Source organism: Bos taurus, chromosome 21 (genome assembly GCF_002263795.3).
Source record: "Bos taurus isolate L1 Dominette 01449 registration number 42190680 breed Hereford chromosome 21, ARS-UCD2.0, whole genome shotgun sequence".
Lineage (NCBI taxonomy): Eukaryota > Metazoa > Chordata > Mammalia > Artiodactyla > Bovidae > Bos > Bos taurus.
In genome coordinates, this window is record NC_037348.1 from 56,728,935 (window position 1) to 56,746,196 (window position 17,262).

At 39.4% G+C, this 17,262-nt stretch overlaps 1 protein-coding gene across 3 annotated transcripts in view; it reads right to left on the bottom strand.

The window, feature by feature from the left end:
- The window catches only part of TRIP11 (thyroid hormone receptor interactor 11), a 70,105-nt gene extending 54,507 nt beyond the window's left edge, over positions 1–15,598 (bottom strand). The window contains exons 1-4 of one of the 3 annotated variants that reach the window (XM_024982104.2): positions 15,059–15,598; positions 10,817–10,875; positions 4,020–4,130; positions 577–855 (exon numbers count right to left, since the gene is read on the bottom strand). In XM_024982104.2, coding sequence (XP_024837872.1) covers positions 577–855; positions 4,020–4,130; positions 10,817–10,875; positions 15,059–15,197 — 588 coding nt within the window. In that variant the 5' untranslated portion in view covers positions 15,198–15,598. Of the gene's footprint in view, positions 1–576; positions 856–4,019; positions 4,131–10,816; positions 10,879–15,058 lie in introns of all 3 variants that reach the window. The other 2 variants (XM_024982103.2, XM_024982106.2) reach the window with 2 other exon arrangements.
- Positions 15,599–17,262: the final 1,664 nt, after the last annotated feature.

Sequence of the window (17,262 nt, forward strand, 5' to 3'; positions counted from 1 at the left end):
CTGGCTCAGGAAGATCCTCTGGAGCAGGGTAGGGCTACCCACTCCAGTATTACTGCCTGGGCAATCCCATGGATAGAGGAACCTGGTGGGCTACATCCACTGGGTCGCAAACAATGCGACCAAACAATCTGACCTCAGTCAGACATGACTGAGCGACTAACAGCAATGCAAACAAGAACCGCACACTACCGTCTACACGAACAGTTTCAAATCTGGTGCCCTGGAGCCCTGAGTTCCACCAGGGAAGTCTCAGGGACTCCAGGGAAAAAGTGCAAGTTCAACCACAGGAACTTTGTTTTGATCTCTTTAAAGGGATGAACTTGTAACTTTTATCTTAAAAGTTCTCTTGCTTTAAATTTAAAAAAATTTTCTTTCAAATATTGTACAGAAGAGGAAAACTGAGGCTCAGAGAAAGATGACCTGACTAAAACCAATTTAAAAAGTCACTGGCAGAATTAGAATTAGAATACAGGTTTTCTGATTTCCTAGTCCAGGGTTCTTTCTGATACCAAAACGTCTATATAGAGCATGAACATTTTTACTCAGTTTTCAGAAGCTCATGAAAATTCTACCTACCTGAGCAATATGCCTCCAATGGCCAACTTCAGACTCAAGTCTTGAAACTTCATTTGACAATCTATTTATTTCTCGCTGTGATGAAATGATGTCACCAAAATCCATGTCATCGTCATGGAAACCTGAAGCATGATGACTCAAACCATAACCAAACGACGAAGATGCAGCAGCTGCTGGTACACCACCAGCTCCTGAACTCACTGACTGAGCAGCGGACTGAAGCTTCAGCAACTGATCCTGCAGCGCAATCTGTCTTGCTTTAAGATGGCTGATTTCTACCTATATTTATAATCCGTATTTTAGAGAAAGCACTGTGAAATAATCATACTGACCCTTTAATATATTCATAATGTTAAAAGTTATAATATTTTAAAATTATCAATGATTGTACTCTACCAACTGAATCCAAGTTGTCTATAACATCCCAAAGTAACCTTTTATTTCAAAAACAAACATGATTGATTACCATAAAGCAGAGATAATGTTTTGATTAGTATGAGGAAAAGAATTCCACTCATACATCAACTAACGCAACAAAATGCTCAGTTAAACATCAGTTTACCATTAGGAGATACTGCATTATCAGGTAGTTTGGCATAGGCAATTTCTTCGGGTTCTGTTTGTGATTATCAAGCCTCAAGAGATGAGAAAATAAAAGCCTCGGCAGTCTATGCACTGTTGAGTTTCCTTAGAACACCTGTTGGAAGAATCTTTTGAACCTGATTGTGCATGGCTGGATTTGGGCTAATGCACTGTGAGTCATGTATGGATGTGAGAGTTGGACTGTGAAGAAAGCTGACCGCTGAAGAACTGATGCTTTTGAACTGTGGTGTTGGAGAAGACTCTTGAGAGTCCCTTGGACTGCAAGGAGATCCAACAGTCCATTCTAAAGGAGATCAGTCCTGGGTGTTCATTGGAAAGACTGAGGCTGAAGCTGAAACTCCAATACTTTGGCCACCTCATGCAAAGAGTTGACTCATTGGAAAAGACCCTGATGCTGAGGGATTGGGGACAGGAGGAGAAGGGGACGACAGAGGATGAGACAGCTGGATGGCATCACCGACTCAATGCACATGAGTTTGAGTAAACTCCGGGAGTTGGTGATGGACAGGGAAGCCTGGTGTGCTGTGATTCATGGGGTCGCAAAGAGTCAGACACAACTGAACAACTGAACTGAACTGTAAGTCAGGTAACTTGTACTGTGAAGATCAGATTAATAAATTAAAGCTTTCACAGCTGAAAGAAAGCTTTGATTTATTAATCCGATCTTCACAGTAAGTCTTGTAGATTATTAATTAGCCTATTAGTCTCAGAAGGAAATCATGTATTCAAAGAGGCCCTGGTTTTAGCCTTGGCAAAAAAAGGCCAGTGAAAATCTAACTCTCCTCAGGAAGAGAACTGTATAAAACCTGTGATACGCCAAATGGAGTTGTGACTGAAGGCTGGCAATACTAAGTCAACACCCAAAAGAAGTTACAAACACAGGACTTAGCATAATGCCATATCCATTCCAAATGAGAGATTACACAAAACATGAAAGTGAGTGAGCTAGAGAAAACTAAAATAAGCTTTCTATAAAATACTCAAGCTAGTCAAGATATCCTGCCACAACTAAGGAAAAGCTGACCTGAGGAGACAGCCGATGAGTAACAGTATTTCTATAGGTATAATGTCAAGCAATTAGACAAAGCAAAACCAAATACAAATATGTCAGATGTCATAGTAAACCGTCACTTTTTCGTATCTAATAAAAGCCCCTTTTCTAGTTGAGGTTTATAGAAATGTGCAAATCTTATTTTCCCATAAATGATATGAAGCAATCTGCATCTTTGGGCAATCTGAACATCACAATGAAAGCAACAAACAGATTCAGAAAACAGAAGATCTAAAGTATATATTATCTTTGATTCTAGTAAGAAGTAATGAAATCAACAGTTCTTTTCAAATGTAGCTATAATGCAAAGGAAGTTCTCATCATACAACAGACAGTTACACCAAGTTGTAGAGGTAAAAAGTACAAACTCTACTTAAAAAGATGTACTCCTAAACTTGAATTTTTCATTTGCCCTCTGATACCAATAGCCAAGTAAAAAATAAAATATCAAAAATTTCCACAGTTTTCTCAACTAGGATGTAAGTATCAAAATAAGCTATGGGAGTTTTGAAAAATACCAGTACCAGGGTCCCTTCCCAGTACACTAAATCAGAATCTCCAAGAAGATATAACAATGTGTATTTTTCATGATTCAGCTGTAAACCCCTAGGCGGGAGCTATCGCTCTATCGGAGTATAAGTCAGTGCTGCTCAAAGCATGTCTGTGGACCAGTGTCATGAACATTTGCTCCAGTCCATGACAAGTATAGAAAACTAAAAGAATAAGGTTTAAAAACTTTTAAAGCAGTCTGAGAGTAATTTTATATCTGCTGAATCTTAAAAAAAAAAAAAAATAGACTTTTCACTTGAACTTATAAATTTGCTTTTTACACTCATTTTATCTTATAGTAATACTGTATTTTATTGTATTGTAGTTTTATTGTATTGTTGTTTTTATTGTATTTTATGAAATCAATTCCAGATTGGAAATTTAAGTTCTTTAAATATTAATCTTTAATGTGGTTTACTTATTCATCTTAGTATAAGAACTAGAAATCAATGCATCTAAATTTTTAAAACCCAAATATAAAGTGACTGTAGAAATGAACATTTAATCAACAAACTGAAGAACATCCCAATGATCTGAATAATTAAACAAGCAATGGCTCAATTCTATAGAAGCATTTACTGAATTCCACTTAGGTACTAAAACTAAAGAGAATTCAATGACCTAGGTACATAGGTACAAAACCTAGGTACACAGTCTATATTTTAAGGATTCACTGTAGCATTGGTTAAATTATATAATAGTATTGGCACTGCAAAGGCAAGATAAGCTACCTCCAAAATAACCATTTCTATCAAACTAAAGAGGAAAAAATATATAGAAGAGGGTAAATCAACTATAAAATACCTAATCTTCTGTTTTTCCATGGAAAATCAAGTAAACACGAATAAGCATATGTTAACATTTCTGGTTAAAATCATTTTCTTTAAAAAAGAACTGTTATTAGCAATCACACTGATTTAAAACAATTTAGATAAATAGGTGAGAAATAAGTTTCATAAAATCAGAAATTATAAACAACAGATGCCTGAAGATATTTTATACAAAAACTTTTATTCTTCTGGAAAGCAGAAATTAAACTCCACAAAGGTTAGTTTATGTAATATAAATATAAAAGCTTACAGAGTCCTTGTTAAATTAGTGATATCACACTGAGTTGGGAATTAACTTCAACACCTTTTTGATATTTTCACAAATCTAAATAGAGCTTGATTTATAACTCTTAGAAACCATCCTAAATACATTGTAGTGAAGTAAATATGAAATCTGTTATAACCTTTACCTCTTTCTGCTGTAGTTGATGTCGGTAATTCATGGATTGCTGCTTTATTTGAAGCTCTGATGCCTCATGCTTCTCTTCCAGATCAGCACATAGTTTTTTGAGTCTCTCATTCTAGAAGCAAAGAAAAAAGTGTTTTCAACAAAAAGACTAAAACATGTTAGTAACAGTTATGTGCAGGACATTATAAAAAAACATATTGTTTTATGCACAAAAAAGATGCACTATAGTAGGTCTCAGAATCTTGGTTTTTAAGACACAATTCCAATTAAAGTTACACGTACAATAAGCATGTTAATAGATTAGGCATATTGTTTTTTAAAAACCCTGCTCAGCTTGATTTTCTGCTAAGAGAAAGTCACTGATCAGTGCTTCCCCCATCTTTGTACACCCAGTGTCTAACATACTGTAGGCAATAAATGTCTGGTAAATGAGTGACCTATATTACATGTTTCAACTTTTGTGTTCTCCCTGAAGGTACAAGTTTTTCTGTTTTTTTTTTCATCAGTACAATTTTTTGGAAGAAACCCTTTATAAAAAGACTTATGGTTGAAGTATAGGTAGGAGGCCAAAGCCTCACATTACTTGTCTGACTGAACTCCAGCCTCCTGAGCAAGGCATCTCTGAAAAACGCATTTTGAAAACCACTACTAGAACTGTTTGAAAAACTACACTTAAAAGTACAGAGAATATTCTAAATATAATTCAATAAATTTAGATATCACAATCTTTTAAGATATTGAAAATATGGAAAAAATTACTTAAATTTTCGGTTCAGTTCAACTCAGTTGCTCAGTCGTGTCTTAGTCTTTGCGACCCCACAGACTGCAGCATGCCAGGCTTCCCTGTCCTTCACCAACTCCTGGAGCTTGCTCCAACTCACGTCCATTGAGTTGGTGATGCCATCCAACTACCTCATCCTCTATCGTCCCCTTCTCCTCCTGCCTTCAATCTTTCCCAGCATCAGGGTCTTTTCCAATGAGTCAGTTATTCACATCAGGTAACCAAAGTATTGGAGTTTCAGCTTTTAGCATCAGTGCTTCCAATGAATATTCAGGATTGATTTCCTTTAGGATGGACTGGTTGGATCTCCTTGCAGTCCAAGGGACTCTCAAGAGTCTTCTCCAACACCACAGTTCAAAAGTTATCAATTCTTCAGCGCTCAGCTTTCTTTATGGTCCAGCTCTCACATCCATACATGACTACTGGAAAAACCATAACTTTGACTAGATGGACCTCTGTTGGCAAAATATGCTGTCTAGGTTGGTCATAGTTTTTCTTCCAAGGAGCAAGCGTCTTTTATGGCTGCAGTCACCAACTGCAGTGATTTTGGAGCCCCCCAAAATTAAGTCTCTCACTGTTTCCACTGTTTCCCCATCTATTTGCCATGAAGTGATGGGACCGGATGCCATGATCTTAGTTTTCTAAATTTGAGTTTTAAGCCAACTTTTTCACTCTCTTTCACTTTCATCAAGAGGCTCTTCAGTTCCTCTTCGTTTTCTGCCCTAACAGTGGTATCACCTGCATATCTGAGGTTATTGATATTTCTCCCAACAATCTTGATTCCAGCTTGTGCTTCATCCAACCCAGCTTTTTGCATGATGTACTCTGCATAGAAGTTAAATAAGCAGGGTGACAACATATAGCCTTGATGTACTCCTTTCCCAATTTGGAAACAGTCTATTGTTCCATGTCTGGTTCTGACTGTTGCTTCTTGAGCTGCATACAGATTTCTCAGGAGGCAATTAAGGTGCTGGTATTCCCATCTCTTGAAGAATTTTCCAGTTTGTTGTGATCCACATGGTCAAAGGCTTTGGCGTAGTCAACAAAGCAGAAGTAGATGTTTTTCTGGAACTCTCTTAGTTTTTCGATGATCCAACGGATGTTGGCAATTTTATCTCTGGTTCCTTTGCTTTTTCTAAATCCAGCTTGAACATCTGGAAGTTCTTGGTTCACGAACTGTTGAAGCCTGGCTTGGAGAATTTTGAGCATTACTTTGCTAGCAAGTGAAATGAGTGCAATTGTGCGGTAGTTTGAGTATTCTTTGGCATTGCCTTTCTTTGGAACTGGAATGAAAACTGACTTTTCCAGTCCTGTAGCCACTGCTGAGTTTTCCAAATTTGCTGGCATATTGAGTACAGCACTTCAACAGCATTTGATTTAGGATGTGAAATAGCTCAGCTGGAATTCCATCATCTCCACTAGCTCTGTTTGTAGTGATCCTTCCTAAGGCCCATTTGACTTCACACTCTAGGATGTCTGGCTCTAGGTGAGTGATTACACAATTGTGGTTATCTGGGTTATTAAGATCTTTTATGTAGAGTTCCTTTATGTATTCTTGCCACCTCTTCTTAATATCTTCTCCTTCCGTTAGGTCTATACTGTTTCTGTCCTTTATTGTGCCCATCTTTCCAGGAAATGTTCCCTTGGTATCTCTAATTTTCTTGAAGCGATCTCTAGTTTTTCCCATTCTACTGTTTTCCTCTATTTCTTTGCACTGTTCACTTAGGAAGAGAGAGGAATAAAAATGAGAAAGATTCTTGATGGGGTTCAGTTCTGGTTGAAGCCATTTCCTAAAAGACTGGCTAAAATTTCTGCCCTTGGAATCCATAAGATTCATATTTCTATCCTTAACTATCCCACTGTGCTTAACCCTTCTAATATTATCAAGATCTACTGAAACCAATTCTAGTTTTAAGTTTCGTTTTTTGAGCAGTCCTAAGGACTGATATTTATAACATTCTTTCTTAGTAGCTTCCAAAAGAAAAGAAAAAAATATACTTAGAAAACAAACAAAAATATTTTATTTTGTAATTACCATAGGGGTACACTGGGCACTTTTATAAATCTAAGAATAATCACGAGGTCATAATGATCTTTTTTTTTCTGTACCTTGAAACATTTTGCTATTTTATCATCCTAAGAATTAATCAGGGCTCCCAGGTGGCTCAGTGTAAAGAATCCACCTACAATGCAGGAGATGTGAGTTCAATCCCTGAATCGGAAAGATCTGGAGAAGGAAATGGCAACCCACTCCAGTTTTCTTGCCTGCGAAATCCCATGGACAGAGGAGCCTAGTAGGCTATAGTCCATGGGGTTGCAAAAGAGTCAGACATGACTTAGCGACTAAACAACAAGAATTAATCATTACTCATCAATTGTTTATAACTATGTTAAAAAAAAAAAAAGACAAGAAAATGGAGACTGATGGAATCATATAGTAGAATGATAAAATAACAGTGAAATAACCAAGTACTATGTCATCTTTTAAAAAGGAAAAAGCAATGGAGACACTATCTTTGCAGTGTTTTTTGTTTTGGGTGTTTTGGGTTTTTTTTCCACTTTCATTGAACATAGTTGGAAAATCAGAATTCTCACTTTTCAACAGAGAAGAAAACTGAGGAAAATATTCCACAATTAGACAACTAAGAACACAAATGCTGAGAGACAGAAAACAGCACTCTAGAGTCTAATGGTTATGGTGAAAATGACTGTAGAAGCAAAATCTCAGACAAGTCTTTGAAAAACAATATCCTACATGAACTTCTCAAACTCAGGAACTGAGGAATGAACAATGTATTTCCAAGAACAAAAAGGAAATATGGTGTTCTCATGAAATTAATCATTCAATAAGATTTTATCTCACAATATTTTGTGAAAAAAACCTGAGCCATCCATCTCATTTTGTTAAATGGACATGTAACAGTATTCTTTCATTATGATATGTATATATGAACATTTACTTGATATAGTCCCTATGTGGACAAATGCTGAAGACACAAGTATACACAGGTGACCAGGAGGAAACAAATGACAAAAATGAAAAAACTCAGTGGATTGATAACTCTAATTGGTATTTATAAATTTAACAATTAAAGCACTTTGTACTTATGGAGCAGTCATGTTTTTAACAAAATCATAAGTCATCAAAGTTTTCATAAGTATTGGTTTAAATGACCTAAGTCAGGAAAAAGAACTAGAAGATCTAAATCTATCAGAGATGTAACTGAAACCTGGAGTCAGTATTTACAAGAAACAGTCCAGTTCACGAAAAAAGTTAAGAAGCAGTTATCTGCATCAAAAGAACATTGCCTCTTTTGAGGTAATATATGTAAGTTTATATGCATGCATGCTCAGTCACTTGAGTTGTGTCTGAGTCTTTGCAACCCCATGGACTACAGCCCATCAGGCTTCTCTGTTCACGGGATTATCCTGGTAGGAATACTGGAGTGGTTCGCCATTTCCTCCTCCAGGGGATATTCGCCACCCAGGGAGTGAACCTGCATCTCTTGAAGCTCCTGCATTGGCAGGAGGCTTCTTTACCACTGAGCTACCTGGGAAACCATATGTATGTATGTTTTTAAAGGCAGAAACATAGGGAATAAAAATTTAAATTGTTGTAAGTGCTCACTGAAATTTCTGATGAAATTTTTCACTATCGCTTTATTCTTACTCTGTAAATTATTTACAAAATAACTTAACAGGAAAATTAAGAGTCCATTGGGTTCAGATGGTAAATGGGAAGACTATTTTTCTTGGCACAGATGGTTAAATTAGCTTAGGTTGGTTGCTATTACTTGCAACTCAGGAAGCCTAACTAATTTAATCAATCTCAAATATTAACACCTGTAAACAAATCTAATTTCCTCTAGAAAACATACTGCCCTCTGTCTATACTGAAGCTTTCTAAATAAACATAATTTTCTATTGTAATTTCCTACTGGTTTTAATCATATGTTCACCTTCTTTTTACTGTCACACAAGGTGTTACCTTTATGAAGTGTTTATGTGCTGAGAGAAGGCAGGAATCATGTGTAGTCAAAATCACCTTGGAAAATAAAACTGTTGAGAAATTCAATAGTCTGTTATCCTCTAGTATTCGAATAGCTCACAGTACTCTGAATAAACACCAAATAAGGAAGTTGTCTATCACTTAGAGATTTGTTATACCAAAAATAAATACTTGTGAACACTAGAATCATACCTGCTACTGTCCAAGGACAATACTAGGAGAGAGACTAGAGTTGAAATCAACAGAGGGACAGAATATTTCTATCTTCCTCCTTAAGTTCAATACAGAACAGTCATTCATTAAGTAGGTTAATCCCATTTACTACCCCCATCCCCCGCTCCAAACATATACTGGCAAATTTAGGTTAATTAATGCCACTACACACGTCTCTGCCATCTAATTTTTCTGGGTAGGCCCACAGTGAGTACTCTCTCAAGGATTTCTTTAGAGACGATGGGAACTATTTCCTATCTTGGTCTTACAAAGAAAGAAGCTATTAAGTTCATCTGTCACAAAAACACCTACTAACTAGGTAATTACAGCTAAGGTCTCTTAAGTGCCACCAAACTGGTATCTTCTACTGAGGCAGAATGGGGCTTCCCAAGTGGCACAGTGGTAAAGAATTCGCCTGCCAATGCAGGAGACGCAAGAGATGTAGGTTCAATCCCTGGGTCAGGAAGATCCCCTAAAGCAGGAAACGCCCATCTGCTCCAGTATTCTTGCCTGAAAAACTCCATGAACAGAGGAGTCTAGCGAACTACAGCCCACGGGTTCAGAGTTGGACATGACTGAGCGCGCGCGCGCGCACACACACACACACACACACACACACACACACATTGAGGCAGAAAACTTCAGTAGTCCCTCTTGAGAGATCCTTCCACTTTCAAATTTACAACCTTACATTGGTAATCTAACGTGTGTGCACTCAGTTGCTCAGTCATGTCCAACTCTTTGTGACCTAGTGGACTGTAGCGGACCAGGCTCCTCTGTCCGTGGGGTTTTTCAGGCAAGAATACTAGCGTGGTTGCCATTTCCTCCTCCCAGGGATACTGGAGGATCCAATATCCTCCCTGGGTATCCGGGATACCCAGGGATCGAATCCGCATTTCCTGTGTCTCCTGCACTGCAGGTGGATTCTTTACCTGCTGGGCCATTGGGGAAACCCTTGGTAATATAGACCAGAGTTCAATGATGCTTGTTGTCAGAAAGTACTTTCTTATATCTAAATTCCATTTTCTTTTTTATGGGCTTAGCAAGGGGAAACATGCTTACCACAGTCCTCTAAGAATTTCGTTTGCTGAAATACTATTATGCGCTCCCTCACCATTCTTATCCAAAGGCTAAACACTGTCTTGGCCAAAAGTTCATTCAGGGCTTTCCACAACATCTAAAAAACTTTCTGGCCAACTCAATGGTTAGATGTCTTTAGTACTTTACAATAGATGCCATTTTAGAACCTTTCATTTTTTTCATGGCTTACCTTTGAACTCTTTTCAAGTTTTCGTCATCCCTATTAAGTACAATGACCAGAGCTAGTTACCACAAGGCACTGACTAATAATGAAAAAAAACGGTAAAATTAATTTGTTATTCTTACATTCTACATTCTCTGCATACAAATATCACACCTTTTTTAATGTTAGGGAATTAAAAACTATATTAAACAGAAATGCATTCTTCACATTACACTTAAATGTACAACTGCAGTTTTAGCACACTATTAAAACATTGTAAATCCTTGACATGTTGAAATTGTTGCCACTATCGTTTCTATATTTGGCAGATTTCCTTCTTCCACTATTCAGAAGCAGAGGTGGGAATATTTAACAGAAAAGTGCAGCAACATGTAATTATATCTTCATCAAAGGAAGATAGAGCTTCAAAAAAGACAAGAAAACTAAGATAAAGGGGAAGAGAAAAAGTGCATTAAAAAGAGAGGACTGAAATAAAGTGTAAATAACTCATGGTTTCAAAAAAGAAAAATCTAAATCTTTAAGTTTCCTTACCTCTGATCTTAAGATTGTATGAATGGCTTCAACTTCCTTTCTCCTAGCATTAGGTAAATCTGCTACAAAAGAAACGGCATATACTGAATATATGGTCAACATCACGTGAAGTAAACAGGCGTCTGTAGGAAAATATATTTCACTGAGCTTTAAACAGAATGGTATGCTGATCTGAGGACAAATTCAGAAGACAAACATCACCTGATTGTTATCACTATTCTCTACTGTTACAGATGCTTATTGTCATGTAAGTCATTTTGCCTATTTTCTATATTCAAGAGCATCTACCTCTACCCTTTGGAAGTGTTCATTAAAATTTTGTAATGGAAAATTAATCTCTGTTTGCTTAGTATAATTTTTGATGAAACGTATGCAAATAGGATGCAAAAAAAAAATTTTTTTTTTTGGCCGCACAGTGGGTTCCTAGTTCCCCAACCAAGGATTTAATTAGGGCCCTCAGCAATGAAAGCACCAAGTCCTAAGCACTGGACTGCCAGGGAATTCTCAATGACATATTTCTAACTTCTTATGCAACTGGGGTTTAAGGTCTTACTAACTTTTTCTGCTTCCAAAACTACCAAAAAAATTAGTGGCTTCTTAAACAAAGAATAAAAATGCAGTAAAAGAAGCCTTATTTTGAGTAACATGGACACAAGTTATTGAAAATGATAATGAACTCAGTCTTGTTTTGTACATTTTCATTTAAAAGGAAAGCCAGAGGACCAAAATGGCAGTTGATGCTGCCAGATAATCAACCTCCACAGTCAGATTTCTTTTCTAAGTATTAATATTTTTCATTACTTTCAGCCCTTTAATACTATAAAAATAACTTCTCTGAATTAGTTTAAATCAAAAGAAAATACAAGTGTCATCCAATAAATAATAATGACAAACCTGCTCTTCTTGTTTTGAAAAATCACTAGGTGGGGATGCTTGTATGGTTGTTTATACAAATTGCTTGAAACTCTGACAAGACTGTCTAATTGCTACTCAGAAGAGAACAAATTATAATCTAATCTGTTTAGGAAGGTCACTGTTAGAAGCCGCAACTGTTTCAAAGAGAGATTAAAGAAAAACAAGGTCATGAAGACCTCCCTCCATATCCCTCTCCCCAGAATATGGCCTTTTTAAGATAAAGGGGAGATGTTATGCAGACCAAAAAAGTTTTCCTCAATGAGGGAAAACAAAAATAACAACCATCATTTATTAATGCTTACTATTTGTTCGGCACAGTGTTAGGTTAGGCATGTTACCTTCATTATTTCATTTAATCCTCCCAACTTCATGATAGGTAGAATTATCTCTTTTTAACAGATAAGAAAACTTTGCTTTTTAAAGGTTAAGTATTTAATAATTTGCTGAAGACCCCCACAATCTGTAACCCATGGATGTGGAATTTCAATCCATGTCTGATTTAAAAGCCCAAGCTCCTAAATCAGTATAGTGCTTGGTAGAACAGCAACTTTCTGATATTGTAACTATAGACAATTTTCAAGTTGTATCAATAGTGCTATTCTGAACTGTTACCTTGTTCGTTGCTGGCACAGGGTAGACACTCAATAAACACTTGTTGAATGAATAAATGAACTGCATTCTGACTCTATTTTTAAATGATTTATAAAATCAATAAACTGGATGTTAAGCAAGTCCTATTTTAATACAAAGACAAAACAATAAAAACAGATTTTTAATACTTAGCAAAATCTTTACTGAGCATGTACTATGCACCAAGGAAGGTACCACACATGCTAGTAATATAAGGACAAATAAAAGAGAGCTGTCAGAGAGAGAGAGCCACAAAGTCCTATTAGACACAGGCGACTCAACCTGCCACGGAGTGAGAACGGTTTCACCAGGTACCTGATATGTCTGCAGGGTCGTGCAGGAAAAATTGTTTTCCAGGCAAAGGAGGGCAGCATGCTATGCTAAGTCGCTTCAGTTGTGTCCGACTATGTGCGACCCCATGGACAGCAGCCCACCAGGCTCCTCTGTCCAGAGGATTCTCCAGACAAGAATACTGCAGTGAGATGCTACTTCCTTTTCCAAGATAAAGACTGCTGCTGCTGCTGCTAAGTCGCTTCAGTTGTGTCCGACTATGTGCGACCCCATAGACAGCAGCCCACCAGGCTCCCCCGTCCCTGGGATTCTCCAGGCAACAACACTGGAGTGGGTCGCCATTTCCTTCTCCAATGCATCAAAGTGAAAAGTGAAAGGGAAGTCGCTCAGTCGTGTCCGACTCGTAGCGACCCCGTGGACTGCAGCCTACCAGGCTCCTCAGTCCATGGGATTTACCAGGCAAGAGTACTGGAGTGGGGTGCCATTGCCTTCTCCAAGGAGGGTAGAGGAGGAGGTAAAAAGGAAGGGCTTTCCATGCATAGGCTTGGAACGGTGTAGGTACCTCACAAAGTTCCCTTACAGAAATCCTGGGTGCAAGCATGCTTGTGTATATGAATGTACATCTATGTGGCTATTGAGAGAGAAGGGGGAGGGAACAAGAGATAAGACTGAAAGAGATAGGTTGAACCCAGATAGGATAGGTTTTTGGGCTCCCCCCAGTTAAGACGTTTGAGTTTTATCCTGTAAGTACAGAGTCAAGATTTTTAAAGCACATTTGTTTTTAGAAAAGTAACTGTTAACACAACAGAATATGGAATAAAGGAGGAAGAAACAAGTGACAGGATATGAAAGAGAAATAGTGTGTGGGATAGATAACAGGGATGGGAACTAAAGGAGGAATAATAAAGGAAAGGACAAATATAAGAAACACTTCAGGCACCAGATGAACAAGATTTGGTGACCAATTGAAAGTAGGAGAAAAAAGAGGCAAAACAATGAAACAAAGATTTCTAAGTTTAGGAGAACGGGTAGCTGGTGAAACCATTAAAAGTAAATATGGGAGCACATTTGGTAGGAAAAACAAAATGAATTCCACCTTAAGCCTGTAGGACATCCAAGTTGGAGGGGGAAGTGCGCAGGTTCTGGCTTAGGGTCAAAGAAATAGTCAACTGTTTTCCCCTATCTAGGAAACAAGCAGAGACTAGGCATTTCCCAGGTTAGCTAGCCCTTTTCTGCTTCTGACAGCCCTCAATGTCACATGATCATTTTCTGAACACAGGAAGAATCCCTTTAACTCCCACCTCAACCTGTCCCACCTGATGTACCCCCCACCAGGGGTACCCCAAGCAGTTAAATGGTACCAGCTACCATTTAACAGCAGCTACCCAATCTTCTTCCCTTCTAAATAGACCTCACAGAAATCCTAAATATAGATACTATCTTTCTAAATCAAACTATCTTTCTCTATTTCAACCAAATAAACACGCATACTCCATTAAATCAGTATTACAAAATTAAACCAGAATGCTAATTTATTTACAACAAACAAAACTAGCAAAGGAATTGCTCTCATCCAAAAGACCACCCTCTCTGGAGGCAGATCTAGACTGAAATTAAAGAATTCTTTTGATCTGAATACTACTTGATGAAAGAAGTATCAAGAAATCAAAACAGCAATTAACTTAATCATTGATTACCATGTAACTCCTGGTCACTATTCATTGGTAAAACAAAATGAGGACTTCAAAAATGAGTGAAGGTTGCTAAAGGGACCGAAGAACAGGGTTACCTTCCTTGCTCTCCTGAGCAATATGGGAGGCACTGGGCAATTAGGCATGAAAATACACTCTCAGCTGAGACGCTGTAATTTGCCATCAGAATTAGCAAAAATACACAATAATAGCAAAACCATACTCATGTTTCACTAACATATATTCAAGTGAGAAAGGGTAAGAGCCACTAAATATTTTATTAAGTTACGAAAATCGAAGAAACCCCCTCCAGCCCAAAAAATGTGACTACGTGTCATAATACAAATAATTACTTAAACTATGTCGGTATAAAGGAAGAGGATCAAAATCAGTTCCGCCTCCAAGTTAAGGCCAAAGTAAGCGGTGGGTGTGGATGAACCAAAGAAAAATAAACTCTACGCGATGTAAGGGCAGTTTCACTCTGCTCTGAGCTATCCCGGGTACTCAAAGGAGAACCACCAGAACTCTTTCCCCCCACCCTAGTGGTCTCTCATTAGAGAAAATCACTTAAGTGGCAAAAGGAGAAATGTAAAGAAAAAAGGGCGGAGTGACGCTTCTCTAGACCTGTCTGCGTCTCATGACAGATGGACCTGGGGACCAAACAGACGCTCCCAGGGTCCCAATAAACCCCTCCCTCCATCGCCCCAGCTGTTACCTTCCACTTCCTCCGTGCCCTCCATCAGCATATCCTTCGTAAAGTTTGAAATCTGGCCAGTGAGGGAAGCCAGGCTGCCCCCGACCTGACCCAGGGACTGGCCCAAGCCGGAGCCGAGGCCCCCAAGCCAGGACGACATCGCTGCGGGTTAGAGAAGGTCCGCTCTGCTCCGAGAAAAGCAGCCAGCGTCGTCGGACTACTCTGCCAAATGTCCTCGAACCGCTGCCTCCGCAGGACTGTCCGAATCACAACACTCAGGAATCGATAACACGACTGGGGAATGGTTCCCACTCCACGCCGGTTTCGGGGGCTCCCCCCAACCGCCGGGCTCTGATTAGAAACGCAAAGGCCTGGCCTGAGACTTTACCAGGGGCCTGCCTCCAGTGACACAGTCACCCCCGTGGGCCTCCGCTCATTCTCACGACTTCCCACCATCCAGATTAGGCCACTTCTTCTTCTGCTTCAGTGACTTTCCCTAGTTCCTTGGGCAACTCCTGCCAACTCGACGCCGGCCGCCATGACACCCACTAGGAACGCGTCTATGGATCATAGAGAGGCGCCGTGATAGCGTAGAAAGGCCCTTCAGAGCCGCCGGACGTGTCCTGGGCGCAGGGGAACATGGGATCGCGGAGGACTGCGTGCGGCCGCCGTGGCCGCAGCCTCCAGCCCCAGGGCAAGGTCAACTTCCACGTAGCCCGCCGGCTTTGGCAGCAGGTGGAATACCAATCGGAACCCGCGGCGACGCGGCGCTCTCGCCAAGTGCAGCTGGGTTTCAGGCAGAGGCGACCCACAGGGGGTGCCCCCCGAAGCCGGCGTAGCCTAGGAACCCCATGGACTCTTATTCTTGGGGAAACCTGAGTGTATTAATTCTGATTACCCTCGCGAAAGCAGCCGTGCGAGGAGACTGGGCGGGGATCCTCCACCGGATCAGAAGTGGATTTTACATAACTTATCACACGTGTACTGTGACAATTATTCTACACCCTGTCAAGGGCCGCTGTGTACTGGGGACTACGGTAGGAACCAAAGCTACACAGAAAGGATGGGTTGCAAATTCAAATGTCCAGGCAGCAAACATACTTGTGTTGATTACCTTCATAGAGGAAATTTTCTCTGCAGCCTTTCCAGCTCACAGCTGAAACCAATGCCTTCTTTAATATAAAAAGAGTTTTTTTTGTTGTTTTTTTTTAATGAAACCGACCTAACCTGTAAAGTTAAATATACAGACTACTTGTTTCAAAATAACTCTGAAGAGGACAGCGGGGCAACTTTATGAAGAAGAAATGCTCTTCTAATGTGAACTCCCTCGTAGGGTATTGTGACACTAGCCCTGCAAGGGCCCACCCCTCCCAGGATACTCAGTTACACAGTTGGTGCATACACCTTCCCTAGAGGAAAAATGTCACGTGACTTACAGGCATTTGCTGCAGTGCTATGTGGACCTACACTACCTGGCCAGAGAGACGGCCGCATTTTTTACTTTGAAAAGAATGAGATAGACCTGCAGTTCTTTTAAGCATAGAACCTAGTATACTGGCACCTTTCTCTGCCGGGGACCAGCCCCGGCTGATCCAGGGTATTCGAAGGAGAGACGGCGTAGGCGAAGATCAGGAAACAATTGCTTAATTAAACGTTAATTAAGGATATAAAGAGTAATAGAATGAGGATAGCTCAGTAAAATTCAGTGAAGAAAAGAGGCTGAAATAAGGATAGCTCAGTGAGGAAATTCAGTGGAGAAAAGAGGCTGAATAATTCAGCCAGAAGGTGAAAGAAAGAACGACATGGTGAGACCAAGTTTCGGTGAACAAGGCCCACACTTTATTTTCCAAAGTAGTTTTTATACCTTAAGTTATGCATAGAGGATAATGGGGGAAGGGGTAGAGTCATGCAGTAAGCCAGGCTTTCTTCCTGCAAACTTATCATATGCAAAAGCTTAGGTGATTTGCATCATCTTCTGGCCCGGAGGCCTGTTAACATTTTAAGACTTTTTCTTCAGAAAACTTATTTTTCTCTAAAGGTGATTGGTCAGGAGCCACCCTCCAAAAGCATTAGATAAAGTTGCATTCCTACAGAGCAAAGGTGTGGTGGGCTATAACAAGAAAAAGAATTAACTCAAGGGTCCCAGGTTACAAACATTAAAGCTACTATTTACACCAACTATATTAATCAATACACTGCCAGGGACACAGCAGGTAAGGGATGTG